This window comes from Macrotis lagotis, chromosome 8 (genome assembly GCF_037893015.1).
Source record: "Macrotis lagotis isolate mMagLag1 chromosome 8, bilby.v1.9.chrom.fasta, whole genome shotgun sequence".
NCBI lineage: Eukaryota > Metazoa > Chordata > Mammalia > Peramelemorphia > Peramelidae > Macrotis > Macrotis lagotis.
Window position 1 is genome coordinate 138,722,419 of NC_133665.1, and position 26,236 is coordinate 138,748,654.

At 40.8% G+C, this 26,236-nt stretch overlaps 1 protein-coding gene and 1 long non-coding RNA gene across 3 annotated transcripts in view; one reads left to right on the forward strand and one right to left on the reverse strand.

The window, feature by feature from the left end:
• The window catches only part of LOC141496220 (uncharacterized), a 71,645-nt gene extending 59,909 nt beyond the window's left edge, over positions 1 to 11,736 (reverse strand). The window contains exon 1 of the long non-coding RNA XR_012470983.1: positions 11,268 to 11,736. This is a non-coding gene — a long non-coding RNA (uncharacterized LOC141496220). The remainder of the gene's footprint in view (positions 1 to 11,267) is intronic.
• The window catches only part of FGD5 (FYVE, RhoGEF and PH domain containing 5), a 171,091-nt gene that overhangs the window by 134,815 nt on the left and 10,040 nt on the right, over positions 1 to 26,236 (forward strand). For both annotated transcript variants that reach the window (XM_074198480.1, XM_074198481.1), the window contains exons 9-14: positions 2,228 to 2,278; positions 3,645 to 3,703; positions 12,292 to 12,363; positions 14,841 to 14,909; positions 22,942 to 23,025; positions 25,324 to 25,403. In XM_074198480.1, the coding sequence (XP_074054581.1) occupies positions 2,228 to 2,278; positions 3,645 to 3,703; positions 12,292 to 12,363; positions 14,841 to 14,909; positions 22,942 to 23,025; positions 25,324 to 25,403 (415 nt within the window). The remainder of the gene's footprint in view (positions 1 to 2,227; positions 2,279 to 3,644; positions 3,704 to 12,291; positions 12,364 to 14,840; positions 14,910 to 22,941; positions 23,026 to 25,323; positions 25,404 to 26,236) is intronic.

Consider the following 26,236-nt stretch of genomic DNA (forward strand, 5'->3'; position numbering starts at 1 on the left):
AAACGTACTCCTCTTTCCCTATTCTCACCCATAAAACACTTGAGTGCCACCAAACAAGATTAAAATGTAACTGGGAAATGATTTTAAAAATAAATTAAAATACAATAAAGATAGTGTCAATTTGTGGTTTTCTAAGACAATGTAGGGCCCATTTCTCTTAGATTTTGACACCACTGTACTATAACACCTAATTGTAAAATAATGTTTCTCTCCTGTCATAAATTCTATGGAGCTCTCTCTCTGATCTTTCTCTAGGAATGGCCTCAGCAGGAAAGAAAGAGATTGTCCTGAGGCTGAGCAATGGAGGGGAGTTGGATAATCCCATATGGGTTCACTGAGAGTTGCTCAGTGAGGGAAGGGAAGATATTTATTTAATAAACAATCTGTTTAACTTCTCTCAGTCTTAGTTTCCCTTCAATGAAATGAGAATAATAAAAGCAACTATTTCAAAAGGGTCATTGTGAGGATCAAGTGAGATTTGATAAATATATATGCATATTTTATGATAATATAACAATATATAATTTGTTATACACCACACACATATAAAACATATGTATAATATATGAAACAATTATATATGAACATATAAATCCAGGTTAGGAACTATGCCCCTTCCTTTGCTCTGAGTTCACCAATAAGCTATTAGAAGGGTTTCAGAGCCTATTTAAAGATCCGTTGCCAATTCTCCATCTGTGCTCCTGACTGGAGCTGAAAGGAAGAGAAGGACCTGAGAATTTTGTGAACCTAAACTCTGTCCAGGAATCCCAGAAATAAATCTATCACCTAAACATCATGGCAGACTTGACATTTTGGATCATGTTACTGGGTATATGAAAATTACAATCAATTCTGGGTAAAATTTAATTTCTAGCTCTGTTCTATAATGGACCAATATATTCCACTGGAAGGGAAAAATATATATTTCACATTTATTTATAAACATGAGCCATTATATAGCACTTGATGATTTACAAGGTCCCATAACAACATTGTGAAATATATAAGGTGAACATCATTTTTCCCACATTAGGCCCAGTCCTCAGAGAAGTGAAATATCTTATCCACGGTTGCACAAATAGTTAATGCCAGACCCTGAACCTAAGCCTCTACATCATAAGCCAAAAACCAGGGTTATTCATAACCAGAAGTAGCCATAAAGAGCAAAACTAAAATCCAATTTTAAGAAAAATGAGACATGCTTTGGTAAAGGCCAAAATGAAGGCCATTCTGAAAAAATTATCCTGACTCATTCTGTACACACTGCAGTTACTCAGTGATTGTTGTCTTTAGATAGTAGTAAGGATGCTGGAGAGTGTAATAATATGGATGATGATGAGAATGATAGAAGTAATGATGATGTGGGGATTATGGGGATGATGGCAAGCAAAAAAGTCACAGTGATAATGGTTTTGATACTGAGCATGATAGTGTTGGTGGTGTGATAAATGGGGGTGGTGGTGATGGCGATAATGAAGATGGTGAACATAAGAGAAATTATGATGATGGTGGTGATGAATATAAGTATGATAGTGGAATGATGATAGGGACAATGAGCATGCTCATGGTTATGTGATGCTGGTGAGTATGTTCATGATGATGATGACAGTAATGATAATGATGTTGTTGATAAGAACTGTCACCATGATCGGGACAGTGATGATGAGAATGAACACAATGGGTATGACATTGACATTCATGACACTGACAGTTATGGGGAGGAATATGGTAATAATAATGCTTCACATATGTATCAGGTTTAATGGCTCATAAAGTACATTTTGCTGCTGCTGACCATTGTAATGACAGCAATCATTATGATGATCACAGTAATAATGAAATAAATGACAGAGATGATGGGGTGAGGAAGGGGTGGGGGAGGGGAAAGAGGTCACATTCTGATAATGATGACCAGGGTCTTCATGCTGGGAGATTGAGAACGGTATCAGATGATTGTTAGTGGAGATAGCAATGATGAAGGTAGGCAGGGGCTACTTGATTTTTGTTTTGTATCCCTAGCACAATTCTTTGCACAGAGTAGACACTTAGTACTTTCTTCTTGAATGGAATTGAATTCTATCGTTGAATTGGAAGAATCCACTTGCCTCTGAATCTCTGCTCTGGGTGAAAGTATGGGATTGTTGACCCTGAAATTAGGGGATTGAGTTTGCCTAGGATATAATTTGCCTAGGATATAATTTTGTCTTTTGTCTAATTGTTCCAACAGATTATTTGAATAATCTTTGTCCAGACTCAGCAGAGTATGAAAATACCCAAGGTAAGTAAAGGAAAGATGGAAACTATACTTTTAGTTCAAAGCTTCCTTTTCCCAGACTGATTCCATTAGCCTGACATTCCCACCTAGTATGAGCTGAGCTTTAATCAATTGCAATGTATAATGTATCCTCTTTGATAAAACATACTGGGAACCCATGACATCACTAGCCTCTGATCCCCAAATTATTCCTCACAAGTGTCCCAGGGATATGATGCAATTTTAAGGAATTTGGAGTAATCTGGGAATTCCCAAAGTATGGTGGAATTAGAATGATTGTCATAAGAAGAGAAAGTCATGGTCAAAGTTTGTTGAGGAGGCAGTTTTGAATCTGAAAAGCTCTATTATTGAAAAAAAAGACAATTTTCCTCCTATTCCATGGCAATTTCTATCTCATGTCTTTGGCACGATCTCATCATCTGGTGACCCCATCAATTTCTCCACCTAGTTGCTCAAACTTCACAGGTTAAGACAATATCAGAGACAGTTTGGACTCTGAATTCTCCTTGAATAGATCATCAACTTTCAGAGTGCAGGGAGCAATTCTCTGGCATTTTTCCTTCCTGGGACTTTCCCGGGGTCACACTTCTCAAATTCTCCAAGCCATGCTCATTCAAAAAGTCTTACTCAGCATCTTCTATGCCCCAAATACTGTGCAGTGAAGGGATTACAAAAGGAGACATGTTTCCTTTTCTCAAGGATCATTCTAATAGCAGAGACCAGGCCTCCCTTTGGAAAAGATAAGAGCTATAGAAGTAAGGATGCACATATGTGGAATGTATAGAAAATTAGAAGGAAAGTGAGGCAAAAAAAATGTTTGAAATGCTTGGGAAAGGCTTCAAAGTAAGACTTGAGAAAGATTCAAAATTCTCTCCTTTACTCCAAAAGTGTTTGTATCTGTGTCAGCTTCATCCCAATGAGTTTTTGAGACTCTAGGCAAGCAGACTAATCCCAGAGCTTGATTCCTAGGAATGGCTTCGGGCCTGCAGACACTCTCTGGTCAAGTCCAAGGGGCTTAGTCCAATGAGTGGACCCTAAGAATCACAGAGGACCCCATGGCAGCTAGGCAGCTAGCTGATCAACTGGGATTAAGTAAGCACCTGGGATGTGCTATGCACATGCTAATGATACAAAGGATACTGGGGGTGCAAAGAAAAGCAAGGGATAGCTACTGCCCCCAAGTTGCTTTAACTTTCATGGACTCATTCCAAATGGTCCTGCCCCAAGGTAGAGGCACTGAGAGCCAGTGTTGTTTTCTGTGGACAGATGACAGGCAATTACCCTGGACTTGCTTGGTCAGTAGATCATACAGTAGGAACTACCCCCCCACCCCCAGATAACCCATTCTCTCCTCCATTTCATTCTTCAGATGCTTTGGCCCTCATCTCCAAAGTCACAGATCGAGCTAATGAAAGCATGGAGCAAGGGGTAAGTCTCAGACAAATCTGTCCATCCTCCTGGCAAAACCTCTCTTTCAAAACAAGATGATGTGATGGCCCCAGAAGTTTGGGATTGTAGCTCAGGGGGCCAAGGAACCCCTCTTCTCTGAAGCATGAGAGATAAACTTTTGAGTCTTCCATAGCCTCTATTCCCTTTTGGCAGAAAAATAGAGGTTGAGTAATAGATTGCTTCAGGACAACCTGTCAGTCAACCAGCAGGTTTTTATTGAAGACAGCTATTGGCAAGACACTGGGTTTTATGGTCTGGCTTAAAGAGAAGTATAAAATGTGAGCCTTCCCCTCAAGGGACGTTAACTAAAGAATTAACATTTACATGGTATTTTAATATTACAAAATATTTTTCTATATAGTATCTCATTTAATCCATACAACAACCCTATGAGGTGGGATTATTATTAACCACATTTTACAGGTGAGGAAACTGAGGCTGAGATGGTTAAAGTGACCAATCCAGTTAATAAACATCTGAGGAACAGGTTAGAACTCAGTGTGACTTGACTTGAGTACACTTTCCTTTATACCACACTGAATTTCATTCAAAAGAATCACTATTCTAAAAAGTATGAATCTAAGACTCAAACCTGGTTGTCTTAGACCCTGGATATCTAACCTAATGTGACAATATATTCAGCTGCAAGGAGGGAACTGTGTCTGTGTTAAATGAGGGAAGTAGGGAGAGAAGTATACTGTTTTCCAGGGTCCCATCATAGCCCTGGGTTAGCTACCTCTCTCTTATCACCCATGATCATTCTCCTGCTCCCCTGACCATGGTCAAAGCAAATGCTTATCCTCGCCTTGGGTTCCAAAGCTGGAATTTCTCTTCCTGCTGGACAATTAGCTGGACCTTGACTCCTCCGAGCTTGACCCACACTTAATTGCTCCAAACAGAAGCCGGAGGTGCCAGGTCTGGCCTAACTTGGAGATGCAAGCACAAGTTGATGGCTATTCCCAACCCTCCCCCAAGCAGCAACTCCCCACAACTGCAAGCATTTGGGGAACAGATGGGATGTCTCCCATTATTCCCTCTGAGCCTGGGGTTGGCACCACCTCTGAGATCCTTTTGGATTTCCCCCATTAAGAATCGAAGCCAAAGAGACCGCCTCTCTCCCATGCGTGAGGGCAAGGATGCCAGTCAGCACCCCCAGGAGAGGTACCAGAGCAGCCGGCGGCTAAACGACTCTCTCCTGGCACTGACCCTGGCCGATACTTGAAGTTTCTCCAAGAAACAAAAGCCTCCCGTTGTCCTCCAAGCCAGCTGTGCACAGCCGGGAAGTCCCTCTTCCCCTCCCTGGCCCCAGCTCTCAAAGATGAACGGCTTATCCACCCCAACCCTCTCTTTGATCTGTCAGCAATTCTGCCTAGAGAGATGAGCCAGGTTTTGCAGTTCCTGTTAAACCACTTGTCTCATTGGCTTCCCCAGCAGTTGATTTCAGAAGCTACATTCTGATGGGTCTGGAAGGTCTTTGGATGTCATCACAGGTGACTTCTGGGGGGTCCCCTGGCCATCTGAGAAGGCCGAGTACCTGAGTATTCTCTCTGGTACTGAAACTAGTTTCCTCAAGCCCATGTGTCAAAGCCTTAGAATACCTCACCCAGAAGAGACTTTAGAGAGCATTCAGTCTAACTCCCCCAATTTATAAAAATAATAAAACAATAGCTAGCATTTGTATAGTGCCCCTAATATTTTCTCATTTGATCTTTACAACCACCCTGAAAGGTAGATGTTATTTTACAGGTGAGGAAACTGAGGCAAACAGAGGTTAAGTGACTTATCTAGAGTCACAGAGCTGGTATCTGAGATTGGATATGAACTTGGGTCTTCTTGACTCCAGACTCAGTACTCTAACCCCTGAGAGTCCTCCCCCCACCCCCAGCTAACTCTTAAACAAGGAAACTGAATCTTAGAGAGGAAATGACCTATCCAAGGTCACACAGCAAAAAAAAAGCAGGATTTGACCCCAGGACGCTCCTGCCCCAAAGTATTATTATGCTTTTAAACTACACTGCCTCTCTGAAGCCACCTCTCATTTCCAGGTCATTTTTTTTTCCATTTTCCAAAGGACTTTTGCAATTATCTTCTTTCTTCTCATCACCCAATGATGTTTTAGATACTCTGATGTTTATCACCAGCCTTTACCCTTTAGGTTTGAGCTAGATGTAGCCAGTCTTCTTTGAGACTAGCACTCCCCTCAATGTATATATGGGGCTGCTGAGCAGCAGGACTTTCCAGGTAGTCTCCTAAAGGAAAGGCACCAGCTTCTCTTCAATTCTGCATCCCCCAACAGTACCTCGCCCAGGTCTGGTCCAATACACAGTTAATGATTCTTGCATTGTATCTCCTACTAGAATATAAATACTTTGAAGGCAAGGAATGTTTCATTCTTGTCTCTGTGACCATTCCCCACCACCACCACCACCACCAGCACTAGATACCTAATTGGCACTTAATAAATCCTTGTCAATTGATTAGATAGAGGCAGCTTTGCCCAGTGGATAGAGAACCAGACTCAGAGTCAGAAAAACTGCATTTAGTTACTTGTAAAGAGAAACTGGATGAGTCTCATACTCCCTGGGCTTCAGTTTCTCCATCTGTAAAAGGAGGGGAGGCTTCATCAGACTTGATACTTCCAAGATCCCTTCCATCTCTCAATCTAGATGTCTAGGATGGATTGTTGAATGGAATTGTTTGGCAAGAATGCCAGAGCAGTTCCAAGATGGGGATTCCAGTCTGGCACCTACACACACCATGGACAAATGAGTCACTTATTCTACCTAGGAGCTTGATTTACCTTCTCTGCGAAATGGAGATACATTGAAAAATGTGATCATAGAATGTGGAGCTGGATGATATGTTTGTTTATTTTGTCTAGATCTCAATTTTTTCAGATGAGGAAAGTGAGGCCTTCAGTAGTCAGAATCAGGATTTGAATTCAAGGCCTTTCATTCCAGAAAGATTGACTTGCCAGGGCTCAAGTCCTGTCATTTATGTCCCTCATGACCTTCACCTCACTGGGACCCAGTTTCTTCATCTGTAACACCAAGAGGTTATCTTAAGTGATTTCTAAGATTCTTTATTCTAAAGACACAATGCTATTACAATAAACTTCATGCTTACATGGCCATGGAAAAGTCCAAAAGTTACTTTCTCTCTCTTCATTCTAGTTTTCTCATCTGTGAAACCGGTGCTACTTTCCTTGAAGATTTATCATGAGGATTAAAAAGATAATAGTTATTAAAGCAATAAATACCAACTGATATTATTCTCCTGACAGGCCAGAGCCTTTGTGGGTACCTTTGTACTCATTTTAGCCACAGAGGATCAGCTTCTGGTGCCCAGGGTCAGAAGGGCCAGCTATAGTTTGGAGTTAAGGCAGAGGCAGAGGCCACTGCTGGCCTGGGCCATGATTGATATCAGCCTTGAGTTACAACCTAAATCTTCCCAGCTGTCCTAGAGGCTCATTTATTAACCTTGAGTTATCATCCAGAGAAGACAGCTGGTTTTTCACCAGCATATCCAACCTCCTTATGACCTCATCTCTCATGCTATAAGAGTTCCTTGAGATGAAAATACCTACATCCCTCTCCAACTCTACTTTCTTCCCTGCACCATTCCTTCCTCTAACCCTTTCTCCATTCTGGTTTCTCTTTAACATGGGAAGCTCAGTATATTGGAGATACTATTACTAAATCAGAGTTAGAGGGAAGGATTCTGAACTAAGAATTCCTAGGCCCTGGTTGTCTTACTGAGAGTCAGGAGACAGGTTGAGGGGGTGACCCTATCAGGAACTCCTATCATTTTAGGAAAGTCTCTTCCCAGTTTGGGGGTGTCAGATTTCTTTTTTGAGGAGGAGGAAAAAAAAGGAAGGCATGTACTCATTCAGTACAGTTCTTTCCATCTCTCTAAACTTGCTGAATTTATTCATATATTCACACACATACACAGATACTTCACACACTCAGGATCCTTATACAATTCTCCCTCCATCCACTCACATTTGTCAGCAGTAGGTATCACTCCGAAGACTTGGTCAGGTCCCTCCAATCAATCAGTCAATCAACAAACATCTCTAAAGTATAAGATACTTAGGCTAAGTTGCTGGGGTTAAAAAAGACAAAGAATGAAATCATCCATACTCTGGAGGAGCAAATTTTCTAATAAATGTAATAAAGCGACTTGAAGGAAATGGTAAACAGTGTTTAACCACTACTTATATCCATGGAGTGGCCTCAATAGTTTTTCCCAAGAAGAAACGTTATACTCCTGAGCACAGTGTCCAAGGATAACAGTGTTTGCCTGGCTCTCTAGGTGAGGTGGCATAGCTTAGTGAGTAGAGCAGGGGAGTGAGAGTCAGATACTGTGAAGAGAGCAGTTGGTAGCCCTGGGTTCAAATCTATCTTTAGTATTTTGTGCCTGTAGAGTCACCTCCCTAAGTCTCAATTTCTTTATCTGTAAAATCTGGTCTCTGAGGTCCTTTCCAGTTCTAGCTCCAAGAGAAAAGAACTAGCTTAAATTCTACTTTATTTAGAATATTTATTAGGTGATTGACCTTGGATAAGATCTTTCTGAGCTTCATTCCCCCACCTACAAAAGAGGACTTCCAGAAGCTCCCATCCCAGAGGGAGGGTTGCTCTGAGTGTCAAATGAAGAACAGTGTGCTAGGTAAAGCATCTTGTAAACCAGGACATCCCAAAAGTCTTGGTGCAGTTTTCAGCACAGAAGTATACATGCTTCAGACTTATGAAAACATATGAATGGTTAGTTACTCATATTTTGAATATTGGTTTGGTTCTTATTAAAATTTACTCTGTGCTATACTCTCCAAACTAGTCAGTTTTGGAAATTTACTAAAACTTTGATTGGCTGTTGCTCATTTTCTGAAAGGATTGTATTCAGAACCTTAACATTAAGATCACTGGAAGAGTGAGGTTTTTATGATTGTGATATGATTCCACAAGAAAAGGACCTTCTCTCCCCAGCCGCCAGTCTGAGAAAGTATCATCCAGAAATTGCCCCACATGGCTGTCTTGTGAAAAATTAAAACTAAAAGTTGTAAATTCTCTTAACTAAATAAGTGCAAAAGAAGTTTATGTACTTAAACTTTCAAATGATAGTTTTTTTGTAGGTTCATAGCATTATACTCCCAAAGTTATTAAAGTTATAACCACAGTAAGATTTTGGAATACCCTGCATACATCTCAACTATTTGGGTGTGTGTATGAGTGTGAGAGAGGGAGAGAGATAGATGGACAGAGACAGAGAGATGGTCAGGAAAGAGAAAGAAGAATCAGAGACAAGGAGAGAAAAAATGGAGAGAGAAGGAACAAAGAAAGTGATATGTGTATGTTACTCTCTCTATTCATTTGCCCTGAAATACACCCCCCCCATTAATTTCTCCCCTCAGAAGGCAAAATAGGTACAGTGGAGTAGAAAAATCACTGAACTTGGAGTTAGGAAACCTAAGTCCAGAATCCAGTCACAAATGTAAGCTGTCCTCAAGCCTTAGTTTCTTATCTGTGAAAGGTTGTTGTGAAGGATCAAATTAGAGAAAGGCGTTAGGACTTTGGAAAATACAAATTGCATTGCAAACATGGGCAGTTTATCTAATTCTTCTGAGAGGCTCTGGCTGCTATCACCTGTCTTCATAGGCAGTGCATTTTGGGTAATGACATCATCATCTTGGGGGCTCCTGGAGGACAATAAAGTATCTTTGTCACCATTGCAGTAATGCTTTGTGCTCATGTCACTGGATCTGGGGCATCTGTGTCCTATTTAAAAAACTCTTGAGTAATTTCTTGACTTATGGAATGTCCTCCTTTATGTCAGCTTCCCAAGCAGGGGAGATTGGGTAGGCAGGGAACAGGAAGGGGGTGCTGAGGAGGACAGAGAGAGAGGGAGGGGGATAGAATGGAAGAGGGAAGGAAAGAAATAGAATCCACATGTGAAATGCTTAGATGGCCAAGAAGGAGGAGAAAGAGGCCCATGACTTTCCCCTCCAGCATCCTGTTTTCCTTAAGAAATTGGACTTGTCAGGGACCTTGTGGGGTCCTATGCTGTTTCACCTGGCACCATGTTTAATCAATGGGGCAGCTTTAAGCCAGTGGACCTGCCAATACTGGTGTGACTTTCTGTTTTACATTAAAGCTCCCTACCCAATAATTATTCTATGAATTTCTAACAGACTTTCTTCCTTTTTTCCACTTAACCAAATGGTATCATCCCCCTTACTGTTTGCTGTCTCCAGATCCCCTCCCTCAATAGAACTTCGCAAACATGATCATCCAACTTTTCTCTCATCTTTTTGACTTTTACAGAGGCTAGCTAGCACTTTTACTTGGTCCCTTGGTCTCATTTTCTCCTGTTTCTTCTAGGCAAATGCTTTGATATAATGAAATTTAGTTGAGCAAACTTCCTCTACATAAGCAAGTTGGCATGTTCTTGCAATTTATAGTCTTGTAACATAAATTCAAGCAAATCTGAAGAAGGGGTAAACACTAGCAACTGGGGGGAATCAGTTACCAAATTATATCTATTTCTCCTCTCTCTCTCCTCTCAAATATGGATCCATTTTTCTTTCTTCTCATTGCTACCATGTTAATATGGACAATTCTCATTGTCCCTCCCCTCATCATTTCCCTGGACTTTATAATAAACAAGTGTTTCTGTATCCATTCTCTCTCCATTCCAATGCACACACTCTTGAGACCACTTCTGAAACAATCTTTTTTCCTGCATGGATCTGGTGATTGTTATTCCTCTGCTCCAAAGTCTTTGGTGGTCTCCCACCATCTACCTACAAAAAGTCATGCTTCTTTCTCTGACACCAAAGTCCTCAATTAACTTAGCATCATCCTATCTTTCCAACTATGGCTCATTCTACTCTCTATACACTCTATATTCCATCTGAATTAGACTATCCCCTAAATAGGTCCTACACTTTCCCATCTCTAGGTCTTTGTTCAAGATGTTTCCTAGACATACAATGTCATTTCTCCAGCATTGGGTTATAAGATAAAATATTTAGAGCTAAAAGAGATCTAAGAAGTCAAGTTGGTCAACATTCAGGTTATAGAGAGAATACTGAGGTCCAGAGAGATTAAATGATTGTCAAAGGTTACACAGGTAACAGACCTGGGATTTTATGAATCAGATCCTCTTACCCCAAATGTAGTGTTCTTTCCACAAAAACTTTGATTTCAGTTTTTAAGGTCCAACTCGGTTGCTATAACCTTCAGGAAGCCTTCCTTGATCATTCCTATTATCAATGATGTTATAATGATAGTCTTATTGTTTATACCTCTTTAATATCCTTACTTATAATTCTTCTATTTGTACATTCTTCCTCCTAGACTATAAACTTCATAAGAGCAGGGACCATATTTGATCTAAAATTTTATGTCTATTCCAGTGACTAACACAAAAATGGATATTTAGATTAGTATGATTTAGAACTGGAAGATTTTGAGATAATTTAGTACAATTATTTCATTTTACAGATGAGAAAAGTGAGGGCCAGAGAGGCCAAGTAACCTACCTGAAGAAGCAAATAAGCAACTTCATATTCTCAACATTAGTAAATACTTGATGAATAGTTGAATCTGTAGGTCTCTCTCTTTTTCTCTTTCTCTCCCTTTCTCAGTATCTCTTTCTCTCTGTGTGTCTGTCTCTGTATGTCTCTCTGTCTCTTGATTCCTCTGTTTATATATATCAACTCCTTCCTAGCCTCTTTCTGTTTCTGTTTTCATCTCTATACCCCTATCTTTGATTCTCTCTGTGTCACTGTCTTTCTCTTTTTCTATGTGACTCAATCTCTGCATGGTTATAGAATTCCACGGCCTTTGGCCAGCAGTTTAGGTTTGAGATTTTCGAAAAAATCAGTCAGGTAGCACTGAGGACATTGAGTTCTCCATCTTCTGCCTACCCATATGTCAGGCTAATATTATCATTGATGTTCCATATCTAAGTAATCTCTCCATCCCTCACAATCTATTGATTTGGTTGGCAGTTCAACAGCCCAGTAAGGTTGGCAGACTAGCATTCTAGGACCCAGTGGTAACTCACCATTCCAAACAGCTAACACTTCTAGCCAACAGTCACACTTCTACTCATACTGTTACTTCTTCATGAAAAACGCTCCCTTTTCCACCCTCATCCCTGTCTGTGAAAATCTTGCCATTCTAAACCAAATAGCATCTCCTCAGAGAAACCTCAGCTTTCTTGAAGCTGAAAGTAATCTCTCTCCTTCTATGAATCCCTCCTTCCCCAGAACTGTGCTTACAGTTCCCTCAGGTCATTAGTTATCTCCTTAATTGTATTATGCTCAATTATGTACAAGTCTTATCCTCCCCTAGACTGAGATATCTCTACTAGGGCAGGGACAAAGTCTTATCCATCTCCTTCTCCCCAGTTTGCCCAGAATACTTGTGGGTTCTCAGTAAGTGTTGATTAGATGAGGATATGGGCTAAAAAAATGGACAAATGAAAAAATTAGGCTTCCCCCTCTCCTTCTCCTAATCTCTCTGACCCATTTTAATCCTCTACTCCTGTCTCGCCCTCAGGAAAACCTACAGAAGTTGGTCCACATTGAGCACAGCGTCAGAGGCCAGAACAACCTCCTCCAGCCAGGAAGGGTAAGCACAGTGGGTGAGGCCCCTGATAAGGCCATTGTTTGGGGACCAGTTTTATTTTGGATCAGTGCAGGGTGAGACCTCAGCCCAGCCTGGCTACAGGTGGTGTTTACTGGTCCAGGCTGGACTGGGCTCTGGGCCTAGGGAGGAGGGAGAGGCCAAGACCTCTTGTTCTGCCTGGCTCAGGGCCAAAAGCTGAGGGCAAAGGGCCTGGGCTGGTGGCTTGCCTTATTCCCCAGGGTTGGGGCTGGTACCCACGGTCATGCGTCATGTTACCATGGGAAGATGCATCCATGCCCTGTGGGCAGTTCTCCACTTTTAAAGGAGTAGATGTATATTTTTACCTCAGAGTTCATAAGAGGCACCCCTCTTCTTAAGGAAGGCTTTGGCAGGGAAAGAAGGGGAATATTTCCCCACCCCACCCCCAGCCACCATGGAAGGTCTCTAACCAAAAGAAAAAGAGGTCTCCTGAGAACTGCACATAAGTTTAAAAAAAAAAACTTTTGATTTATTTTTAAGGGAAAAAATCCACCTGGTTTTAATATGAATAATGAACATAAAACTCTATTGACAAACAACCATAAACAATGTCATTTCCATATTATTGCCAATTAAGGAAAAGTAGCTGAGAGAAAATAGACAGTGGTGCCTGCAGGGTTATATTTGGAACTAACATTTATTCTTTTTCTGAGCCTTTTTCTCAAATCAAATCCAGCACTTTGGCTTAGTTAGGATCCAGTAGGGGTGAGCAGAAAGCGCCTGGATCTGAAGTCAGAGGAACTGACTTCATGAACCCAATTCTTTACAACTCAATCACCTGTGGGACCTTGGACAGCTCATGTCACATCCCTGGAGTCTTAGATGCCTTATACTTAGAAGAAGAGAGTTGTACTAGATGACTTCTGAAGTTCCTTCCAGTCCTAAATCTATGATCTCATGATCTAATGTTCTCATCTCTCCCTTTAGGGAAGGAAGGAAGGAAGGAAGGAAGGAAGGAAGGAAGGAAGGAAGGGAGAGAGGGAGGGAGGGAGAGAGGGAGGGAGAGAGGGGAGGAAGGGAGGAGGGAGGAAGGAAGGAAGGAAGGAATTCTTTCCTATTTATTTCCTAACGATTTATTAAGTGCCTACCATATGTGCCAGACACAGTATAAAGTCCTTTACAAATTTTGCCTTGTTTGATCCTTATAACATTCCTAAGAGATAGAAGCTATCATCCCAATTTTATAGCTGAAGGAACTGAGAGAGATGGAGATTAAATGTCTTGCCCAGGGTCACACAGCTAGTATCTGAGGCTGGATTTGAATTCAGATCCCCAGTCTCAGCACACTATCTCCACTTAGTTGCTTTTACTTGCTATATCAAACATTCTGCGGCTCCATTCAGAAGAGAAGAGAAATTTATGACCTGGGTCATGACTTATAGACAGAACCACATCCTTTTATGTCAAATGAAACTTACCAAGAGCAGGAAAGCAAATAAACATCCCAAGGGCCAGGTTCAGTCTATAAGAAAGAGAGAGCTCCTCTGCTGATCCTTTCTGAGTGCCAACATCCTCATAGATACTGTGCATCAACAAGTATTTATTAGTCACTGTGAACCAGATACAATGCTAAGTGCTGAAGATGAAATGACAAAAATTAAATAGTCCCTGACCTCAAAGAGCTTACATGGCATGGGAGAAGCTAACAGGATTTCTAGCATCCAGGACCTCTCAGTCTTATGGGGAAAAAATTCTATTCATACATTGGGTGGCCCAGAGAAAATGACTTCTCTTTGAGTCTCCATTTCTCCATTTGTAAAATGGGGATAAAATTATAACCCTGCTACCTACCTCTTAGTGTACTTTGTAAATTTTAAAGTTCTATATGATATGAATTATTATTATTGTTAATAATATTGACAACAATAGTCATATCATTACTACTAATAATAATACAATTTGCCTGTAAGAGACTTAGGTGCCACATAAATAGTATACATGTTAAATGCCATGAGATCTTTGAAGATTGCATGGTCAGTGAAGGCTCTGTGGAGAAGGTGAGACTTAGAATCATAGATTTAGAGCCAAAAGAAATCCTAGAAGTCATCCATTCCAACCCCCTCCTTTTACAGAGGAGGAACCTGAGGCTTGTTGAGGATCAGCAACTTGTCTAAGGTCATTCAGGCAATAAATCTCAGAGCTACTTCTTGGAGCCAGGCCTTGAAGGTTGGCCCTGGTCAACCTTGTATAGCCTTAGCATTTGAACACCAGAATCATCCTTTGAAGGTGAGATAGGTACAACTCTTTTTTAAGGCCCTTCCCAGGACCACTAACATCATCCCTGCCCCATTTCTGCATGCAGTGGGATAGGTCTACTTTGAGCTAAAGGTTTACTTCCCTCCTATTGCTCGACAAGTCTTCTGTTACATAATTGGGACAGAGTACGCATTGAGTGACTGACTACAAGAAGCCAAATACTGACATTGGATTATTCCTTGTAGGAATTTCTGAAAGAAGGGACTTTGATGAAAGTGACGGGAAAGTCCAGACATCCTCGGCATCTGTTCTTGGTAAGAATCTGGAATGACTGGAGCCAGTCAGACCACCAATTAGTGTTCATTAATTATTATTAAGCATTTATAATTCTGTACCAAATACTGTGTGAAGTTCTAGGGTATAAAAAAGGGCAAATAACATGGCCCTTGTCCTCAAGGAGCCCCTACTCCTAGGGGAAAAGTAGATTTGATCGATTTTTCTAACCAGAAAGGATTGTTTCTGACATCCTCTCATCTTTTCCTGATGCTAAAGGAGACTTATGTTATAGTAACAGGGGATGTTTCATTGGCATTCAGGGTTATATTTCTCACTCTGCCACTTAGTAGTTATGCAGCCTTGGGGTAATCCATCCAATTTTCTGTGTGAAGCATTTGTGTTGGGTACTAAGAGATACAAAGATAAGAACAAACACATTCTCTGCCCTATAAGAAGTTTATATTCCAATGGTGGGGGGATGGAGAGGGGAGCAAGAATACAACACGTAAACACACATATATAAAAACATGCTTTTTTGAGAAGGGGGAAGCACTGACCACTATAGAGGGATCAAGAAAGGCAAGAAGGAAGCTAGAGATTCTAGGCATCACTCCTAAGCATGGGGACAGCTTATCCAGAGCCTGGGTAGAGGAGAATGGGTGACAAATTGGAAGCACTGCAAGTGGACTGTTGTGGCTAGAATGTAGAGAACATGAAGGGTATGTTCAATAATCCTGAAAAGGTTGAAGTCAATTTGCAATGAACTTTTTTTGTCTAACCGAGGATTCTGTAGGTCTTTGATAATACAGTCTATGACTAAAGAATTTCTAAGGTTCCTCTTAGTTTTAATATTCTAAATACTAAGGCTCCTCCAAGTTCCTAATATTCAATACCTCCTTTTTTTTCCTCCAAGCATCTATCCTGTGTCCCATTCTTATAGGATCTTGCTTTTAGAAACTATTCAGAGCTCTACTAAGATGTTTTTTAAGGAGAAAATAAAGGTTGCACCTTTTATCCACATTTTCATAGGGATCATGAACTGTCAGAACTATGAAAGACAAGTCATGCCACCCCCCAGTTGTAGTCTAGTGTGGTATGGTTTGGTATTGGGTAAACAGGGTTGCCATTCCCCCTTACTTGGAGAAAAGGAAAGGAAAATAGCAAAGATTCATGTAAAATACAACCCCAACTAAGCATAGTCCTCCACTTTCTCCCAGGTAGTCCCTGACTTATTCATTGCTTAAAGAAATCTGTTGATGATATTTGCCCTTCATTCTCAAAGATCATGACAACAGAGAGGTCATTCCATGACAAGTACATGAATTGGATTAGAGTGAGAGGTACTGTTCTAATTCACCAGCTTCCCTTTCTCCTTTGAAGCCATCTGGGTCTAGTGGCCCTTCCTGGATGTATTGCAATCAGGGTTAAGTGACTTGCCAAAGGTCACACAGCAAGTAAAAGTCAAGTTTAAGGCCATATTTGAACTCAGATACTCCTATTTCTAAGGCTAGTACTCTATCCACTTGCTACCTAGCTGAAATCTAGGTATGTTTAATTTGTGGACTGGGAATATTTAAAAATAGATCAATAATTCTTTTAGCTCTGAGCTAAAAGTGGTTTGCTTGCCAAAAATTAAAAAAAAAAACAGCCTTACAGTTTAAAATACATCATTCTCTTTTCCCTGGTGCTCCTCCACTGCATGTGAGCAGTGGAATAATGTAATAGTTAAAAGACAAAAGTCAACAGAAAAGTTTAAAAAATTTTTAATAAGCATAGGTAAGCCTCCAAACTAGGAAAAGATCAAGATGAAACATGAAGAATTACAATCTTTTGATCTGCATTGGGTGGAGGTGGGGAGAAAGGATAGAGGGAAAGTTCAAGGATGGAGTCCATTTGAAGCAGGCTTACCCCTGGAAGGATTAACTCTGGGGCAGAAGGAAAGGAAACCAATAAATGGTCCCAGAATCAGAGAATTGCAGTGGCAACTACCTCTCTCCTTGCTGTTAAAGGGTATGACCTGAATTAATTATTGATCCTTGTCTAATGCCAACTGCATTGTTTGTCTGGGAAGTCACAGGTCAGTTCACTCTGAGCATCCTCTGAAAAACCTATTCCCCCATGCACCCCACAAAGAGAAAGGAAAAAAGCTGAGATGGAAAGTTAGTCTATGAGAAAAGGTCATAGAACCACAGATTCAGAGCTAGAGAGGAACCTCAAGTGTCACCCAGCCCTTCTCCCTCTTTTACAGATAAGAAAATTGAGGCCCAGAAAAAAGTGATTTGTTCAAAGTCACATAGAAATAGAATTTAAACACAGGTCCTCTGATTCCAAACTCTCATTGAATCCCTCTGAGATGGTAGAAATCACACAGGATATAGAGTCAAACAATTTTCCTTAAAGTCTGCCACACTTGCTTTGTAACCTTAGGGAAGCCACTTTAACCATTCTGGGTGTCTATTTTCTTATCTGTAAAATTAAGATGAATGACTTCCAAGATCCCCTGAAGATCTACCCTTCTAGGGACAATTGTAATGACCTTCCTCAAAGGGAGAATGGAGGACAATCTACATAGTATGATTTGAGGGAGTGATAGGAAAGCCTGAAGCCAGTTCAGAAAGAGAAAGCAAAACTGTCTCTCCCCATCCATCTCTCTTTTCCTTGAAAAGATGGTCCTTGGAGTTAATTTGAACCCGATGTCCCTGGTACACAGAAGAGAATGGGTGGAGCACATGATAGGATTTGCCTTGGGGTCTCCAGTGCCCTCAGGATGGCCTTTAGAAAGATGAGGATCTTTGTAAAATGGGGGGCAGCTTCCCACCAGGGCACAAACCAGCTTCTCCTCTCTCCTCACGTGCCATCAACTCATCAGCATTCCTACCTTTATCAGTGCTCCTTTCTTTTCTGGTTCTCATCTGCACTGGGCTGAACTGAATATCCAGATGGTTGGGTTCTCACAATAGAGTAGGATTCCATAGAGACTGATGGGATTCCCTTAAGAACATAAAGACATCCTGGATAGCATGCCACCTTAGAGTCATGGGATCATAGATTCAAAGTTAGAAAGGAACTTAGAAGCCATCAACACCCATCATTTGAGAGATCAGGAGGAAGTGAGCCTAAGAGACTTACCCAGGGTTAAACAGATAATAAGGATCTGAAGTAGGATGCAAACCCAAGTCTTCCTTGAACCCAAGTCCAGCCCTCTACATATCACCTCTGTTACTATGGGCATAACCCCTCAGAGCCTCAGTTTCCTCATCTATAAAATAGTAATGATTTCTGAGGTTATTGATAAACTCAAGAGTTTTTGTATGCAAAGTGATATGCAAACTTTAAAGCACTAGTTTGACTTCATTATTATTATTATTATTTCTAATATGGAGGAATTTTACTGTTTTATTTTTGGCAACTATTTTGGTCCCTCTTTTTGGTTCCAGTTGAGTTCCAGATACCTGAGGCTGCCAGCCAGCTAAGGGCAAGAGGGGTGAGATGGTACTACAAACTTCATAACAACAAATTTCATAGCTAACATGGAAAGGATTGGAGCAGTTTGGGACCCTCTTTAAGTCATTTTGGGGTTATAATGTTCGTGTGTGTGTGTGTGTGTATGTCTGAGTTGTTATATGGGTGTGTGAGTGACCTTTGTCAAACCTTAAGAGTCATCAGGCTTCCCTTGGCCAGTGATATTGTTGAATTTGGGGCTTCCTGCCAGGATGTTTCTGGTGTTTGGCTGGCCCACTTTCCCCTGAGGTCTTGGCTCCAGTGAAAGCTTTTGCACAGACTGGGCTAACTCAGCCGCACCCCCTCCCACTCACCATCCCTCTATCCCCACACACCCATGAGTGGCCCCCAAGGAGGCATTCTCTCTGATCTCAGCCTTTCAAGAATTCCTCTACAGAACCTGCTGTAGTGGAGTGAAAAGCAAAGTGGGGGGGGTAGGCAACCTCTAGTGAGCAGCTGGGGGGTCTCTTTCTGTCAAGCCTCTCTGGGGTTGGGGGAAGTAGAAATAAGACAGCTCTACACTCAGGATTTTGTATGACTGGGTATTGTAGACAGAGGAAGCTCATTGTAAAACTGGAATATTAAATTCTAGGGAGAATGGCTTGGAAGAGATTTAAGAACCAAAGAGAGAGGCAGGGAAGCTATTAAAGACTAAGAGTTCACATCAAATTTTGTCTTTCCTCAAAAAGTTTTCCTGCAAGTAATTCTGATTGCCTACAATGTTCCCTGAGATCCAAATTAGACACAGTCCATACCCTCAAGGAGGCTACAGTCCAGGTGGGAAAACAAGGCTCAGAGACAAGATAGCCAACAAACCTAAGTGCCTACAATGTACCAAGCACTGACCTAGATGATGGAGAGTCAAAAAATAAAAATGAAACAGTGCTTTCCCTCAAGGAACTTACATTCTAGTGGAGAAACAATTTGTGTGTATAATCAGATACAATATAATAAATATAACAATCTTATTTTGGTTTTTGATGGGAGGCAGTCAGAGTAGTTTCAGAAAAGACACCCGTGGAATAGATGCCATTGATCTGAGCTTTGAAGGAGGTTAGGAATTCTAAGAAGCAGGAAGGAGGAGTAAGGGCATTCTAGGCATGGGAGATATAGGAGATGGAAGGCCCATTTGTGAGAAACAGAATGAATCATAGAAGTCATAAAGGGAAGTGATATGTAATAACCTATTGTAATACTCTGGAGCCAAATTATGAAAGAAAATAAAATGAGTGTACATGGTATGGGACAGTTTTGGGGTGACATAAAGAGCTATTGGAGACAAAAGGAAAAAGAGATTACCAAGGTCTGGGGTAGTTGGAGAATGGTACTTGGAAAAGGCTCTACTTTAACTGGATCTTAAAAGTTGTGATTAGACAGAAAAAGGTAGAGAAGGTTTATTCCAACAGGAGAAATAGTGGACACAAAGATACAGAGGAATATGACAGTGACACAGCCAGGCTGCCTTAAGCCTATGAGATGAGTTGAGAAAAAGAGGAAGATGAAATTGGAAAGACAACATAAAATCAGATTATGAAGGCCTGGAAACAAGATAAAGCACTTGGCTTAATATAATAGACAATTCTATTCCCATGAGAAAATGACACTACTATCTTAAAAGGAGGAAGGAAAAGATCATTTATTATTTACTGGGTATAATGTTATGCAATGTAATATAGAAATATTATCATTATCCCCATTTGAGAGTTGAAGAAACGGAGGCAGACAGATTTAGTGCTTTGCCCCAAGTTCTTTCAACTAGTGTCTAAGGCTGGATTTGAACCCAGTTCAAATGATATAGTGTTTTATCTACTATATCATAGCTGCCTCTCTCTGACTCCGGATCTTATGCTTCCTTTCTAAGAAGCACAGGACAAAATAAACATATGCTTAATTTAATTGAATGGATCTGTAAGATGAGAGCCAGGTTTGAGTCCTGACCTGTCACTAACTAGCTTCGTGACTGTTAACAAATCATTTCATATCCAAGATAATAATAGGTCATGGTATTTAGAGCTGGATAGGGCCCGAGAGACTGCCTATTCCAACCCCCTCATTTTGACAAAAAATATGGACCCAGAGCCAGAAAATGATGTGCCTGAGGTCCTGTAATCAAGAACAGAGTCAAGATTTGGAGGCAGGTCTTTCTCCCAATCCTCTCCATTGTATCATGTTGCCACTCTCTGGGCCTCGGTTTCCTTAACCCTCGAAAGTGATCAGATTGGACTAGTTAATCTCTAAAATCTCTGCCAGCTCTGACATAATAGAATAAAAATCCTATTTAAGAAAATTGTCATTTCCCCCTCCTCCTGTTTAATGCCCCAGTTGGAGAAAATATAAATATAAAATTCCAGAGGCCCAGGATCCCATAAAGGTCTCAGGTGAGTGGTGGCCCAGGGGACATTTTGGAGAAAAGGACCTTCATCAGAAACATGCCTGTGGACATAGTGGCTATGTGGACAGGGCTACCTATTGGTATCTTATTATTGTGGGAAACTACCAAATATCCTTCTTTCCCTGATCACCAGTCATAGGCCAAGCCTTCAGCTGCTGGAGATTAGAGGTTCATTTTCCCTTTTGTGTGTGGTTCAGAGAAAGAAGGAAAGTAAAAAGCACCTCTCAACTGGCAATTAGCAAACAAAGCCACACTGAACATTTAATAAAATCCTGAGATGCTAATCACAGTTACCATGGCAGCGCTGTGCACTGGGGGCAGGTTAAAAAAATGGGAGAGAGAGAGAGATGAAAATATGCCCATTCTTGATAAATTAAAAAATCAGCTTTGGAGGCTGCAAGCTCAGCAGGGCCTTCTGGGAAGCAGCTGACAGCAGCCAGGATCGGTGTCTTTGTCCCTTGATGACTTAGAATAAGCCTTGAGTGCTGTCCATCACTTCAGGGTAGCTGGTTTTCCCACTGAATTGGGAATCTGAAATATACCACATTCATAAGTCATGGGATATTAGTGATGGGAGGATATCACCCAATCCAAACTCCTCATATTACAGAAAAGGAAACTGAGGCTCAAGAAAGAAAAAGTGATTTGCCATGAAAAGTTAAGGACAGATCCAGGTCTGGAATTTAAGTCATGGTGTAAAAGGAAAAAGCAGTAAGTTTGGAGGCAGAGAACCTATGCTCAAATGTTAATGCTAACCCTTTCTTTCTAAAGGACCCTTTATCTTTTTGAGTCTCATTTTTGTCCTCTATGAAATGAAGGGATTAGAAATAGATGATCTTAAAAAGTTCTTTCCCTAAGAGCCTGAATCACTTCATTATAAAATGATGGAGTTAAATCAGATTAGATGAGGCCTAAGGTCCCTTCTTAGCTCTACATCCTATGATCAATGTATGGAAAGAAAGGTATATTTGGAATCTTTCAAATCCCAGCCCTATCTCTTACAATTGTATGACCTTGATCAAGTCGCTTATCTCTCAGAGTCTCAGATAACTTATCTATAAAAGGATGACTCTAAGGTCCCTTGAAGCTTAAAATAAATACAGTTATCCATAGTTATACATTTATCACCTATATCAGATTGCTTTTTGTCAGGGGCAGGAGGAGGAAGAGAGAAAAATGTGAAACTCAGAATCTTGCAAAAAAAAGGTTGTTGAAAACCATCATTGCCTGTAGTTGGAAAAATAAATAAGTTAAATATATATGTATACACATATATAAATATATTTATATATATATATATATGTATGTACAGTTTTCCTTACACATTGTGGGGGGTTAGGGATGTGGCACCTCTATGATCTGAAAAATCCACATAAAATTTTTGACCATTCTTTCATATCAGAGAAGAAATCTGAATTATTATGGCATTAAAAGATAAAGTATGCTGATATTATATAATAATATACATATATTTTATGAATTTCTGAATTTCTAAACTTTTACTCTGTCACTTGCTGGTCTTTGTGTGTCATCTGCTGTTTCCACAGCATTTAATTGCTTATGCTGACCAGTGATATATCAGAACTGTAATAGGGGAAGCAGGGATATGGAAGGCATAACTGTACTCTTATTATCCTATGAGCCCGGGTATCTTCTGCCATACTATTGCCTCCAAGACCGGTTTCCATGGGCACCTGATAATCAAATTCCAGTGCTTTCTGAGGGAAGTAACAAACTGTCTTTAGAAGGAAAGCTTCTGAGGTAACAATGTCTCATTAAACTTGTCCTTCCCCAAGAAACCCCACTCCCCCAAAGAGAAACCTCTAGGTGCCACCCTGTGTGCAGCACCCAAAGAGTAATAAAAGACTGGACTTGGTGTTGGAAGACCTGGGTTGAAATCCCATCTAAGACACCTATTAGTTGTGTAAATTTGGACAATCATGTCAATTCTCTGTGTCTACAAAACAAAGACATTGGACCAGATGGACTATAGAGCTCTGGATCTCCATGCCTGTGATCTATGGGGATGGCTTCTGGACTCACTGTAGAGAATCCTAGGGAGGCACCATTTCTCCCACACTCTAGCTCCTTCCCAGAAGCTTAGAGTTTCCTTTCCCTTGGCAAACTGCATTCTATGGCAGGAAAACTATTGATCTGCTTTTTTTCTCTTTTTCTAGATGAATGATGTCCTTCTTTACACATTTCCCCAGAAGGATGGTAAATACCGGCTGAAGAACACACTGGCTGTGTCCAGTATGAGGGTAAATTGAATTAAATTCAAGAGTATTCATTATGAACCTCTCTTGTGCCTGCCTGGGCACTGGGAAGAGACAACAGGTGATGGGCTGCTTGCCTTCAAGGAACTTCCCGGTTAAATGTGAAGATTTGGCCCCTATAATAAGACCCAAGATAAGAGAACCTAGAATCTTGTGTTTGATTGATTTGGAGCCATTCACAATCTGGTTGCAGCCTGCCAGTCCAGACTTATAGTACAATCCAGGCAAACTGATTTGATCATAGTTACCTAAACTCCACGTTCTATTTCCTGCCTCTACGCTTTTGCTTAGCTTTGCCTCCACACCTGAAATTCACTCCCTTCTCACCTTTGCTTCTTATAATCTCTAGCTTCTTCCTTCAAAGACTAGTTCATATGTATTATACTGGTATACCAGCTCTTTCCTGGTGCTCCTAGCTTTAATGCACCCTCCCTAACACATACACACACACACACACACACACACACACACCCTTATGCATCTGCCTATATATTTTATTCCTCAATAGTTTGTAAGCCCCTTGAAGGCTTCTTAGAGCTATTTTTCATTTTGCTTTTGTCCCCCCAGTGTCTCAAAAACTAGCTGCATGACTCTTGGGCAAAAACAACTCTGTTTGCCTCAGTTTCCTCATCCATAAGATAGGAATGATAAAAGCACCTACCTCCCAATGTTGTTGTGAGACTCAAATGAGATATATGTAAAAGGTATCATCATTATTACTTAAGTGGGATTAGTGTGGGGAAGGGTCATCAGGGAAGGCTTCCTGGATGACATGATCCTGATCTGGGTCTTCAAAAATGGGGAATACTGCATAAATGAAGAGAGGGCAATGAGCATTCTGGGTGTAGGTATTTATGTGAACAAACCCATGGAAGTAAGAATGAGCAAGGAGTGATGAAGAAAGTGGGGAAAGATAGATCTGTCTGGAACAGTTTAAAGTAGATTGTGGAGAGCTTTGATTACTAGTCTGGATTTTATCCTGCATGCATTTGAGGTTCTTGATCAGGAGAGTGATACAATGACAAAACAGTGCTCTAGGGAGAAAGGGCATGTAAGAAGGACTGACAGGGATCATCTGCTGGCAGAGAGATCTATTATGAGACTTTTGTCATCACAGTATAAGGTGATGAAGGCCTGGTGGTGGTATAGTAATGGGAACTTGGGAACTAAAAAAACATTCAAGGAAAGATAACCCAATCTTCATGGCAGAAAGAATGGTTGGAGTTAAGAAAGAGGTTAGTGATGATGACTGAATTCAGCTAACAACTATTAATTGCATATTATGTCCAAGGCATTGGACTAAGAGCCTGAAATAAAAAAAAAAGGGAAGGAAGAAAGGAAGGAAGGGAGGGAGGGAGGTAGAGGGAAAGAGAAAAAGAGAGACAGGAAGGAAGGAAGAAAGAAAGAGAGAGAAAGAAAGGAAGAAAAAGAAAGAAAGAAAGAAAGAAAGAAAGAAAGAAAGAAAGAAAGAAAGAAAGAAAGAAAGAGAAAGAAGTAACATGTGACTAAAAGGAAAATATGCTCGTAATTGATGATCAGGAAAGGCCTTGTCCAGGAGATGGTCGCAGAGTTTGGAATGAAGGAAGATTGTAGGTCCCCAGTGGGACTGAGTAATGGATTAGAGTCACAGCAGGTCTTTCTTTTGGGGGAATTTCTAAACTTAGGCTGGAGTAAGTGGAGTGGGCTAAGGCAATTTCCTTAGGTGTGAGTTTGCCTCCCTCTAGAGAATTTTCTGGGAGCTAAGGTTAGTTTCAGTGTTGGACACTCCTTGGAAAAGTAGACTCAATGCAGCTTGGACAGAAAGCCCCATAGTGGGTGGAGCCAGATAAATTCTGCCAAAGCTTTGGGGGGAAGGGGATGCCAAGTGACACAGGGAACCACAGAAGACTTTTTGGAAAGGGGAAGGAGAGAAAGTTGTCATCAACAACACCATTTTCCTTTTTCCTACCAAATGGCCAAGTTAAACACAGAACGTGTAACTAAGGAGGTTAGACTAGATGACCTTGGAAGTTTCTTCCAGGACCTTGGAGATTATCAAGGCCAACTCTTGTCTCCTACAAGTGGGGAAACATGCCAAAAAAAGGATAGACTTATCCAATGTCATACAACTTATTAATGGCAGAACAAGGACCAGGACCCTGAAACTATATGACCGAGTTTAAAAGTCTTAAACTTCCTGGATGTCCCTGGGGATGAACACCCAAAAAGGGTGAGGATAGTGGGTTATCCTCAAGATGCCATCCCCCACCTCCAACCATTACACTAGAGCTTTTGGTTTTCCAGGTCAGCCGTCCTGTGATGGAAAAAGTCCCATATGCACTGAAGATAGAGTCAGCCGAGTCCTGTTTGATGCTGTCTGCAAGGTATGGGAGTTCTAGGAAATGTAAACATTTCCAAAAATTTTGAAATCATGGAAAAAAATTCTTTATTGAGTAGTTAAAAAATAATTCTAACCCAACTCCAAAATCTTCCAACTCTGTTAAAATTTTCTCAGTCAAGGTTTCACTGTGTAGGCCCCTTGACGATCCCTAGCTCCTAGTAAATTAGGGTTAGGTAAGGGATTTCTTACTGTTAAGATCAGAGAAATAGGAGTCATAGCCCTTGCCTTATTATGAAACAGGGAGAGATTGCCATCTAGTGGAAAAGAAAGATCTTCATGATGCTTCCCCAAGCCTAGCACTACCTGAAACTGGACCACCTTCCCGGGAAAGCTCACATGCAGATAGATATTGCAACCAAACTTGAAATGCTTGCTTCCAAAACCTGTAATGATGCAAGCTGTAAGATTCCACCAGAAAACAAGTTTTGAGGAATCCAAATGTGAAAATTGAAAAGTCAGGCAATGGTTTGTTTTTGGAGTCCTTCTATCTCCTATTAACAGTCCTCTCCTCTTACCCTTCCTCCTTCCCTTCCTCCTCCTCCTCCCTGTGACCTTTTCCTGACAGTCAGTCAACAAGAACTTATTACGTGACTACTAAGCACATTGCCATTCATTATACATTCCAAGAAAGAAAAAAGATAGTCCTTTATCTCAAGGATTTCATAATGCAATAGGTGAGACCAATATACCAACAATTGTGTAAAAAAACAAAATCTACATAGGATAAATTGGAGAAAATCAGTGGAGAAAATATTAGGGGGAACCTTTAAGGGGAAATCAGAAAAAGCTTCTTGTAGAAGGTAGGATTTTAGTTGA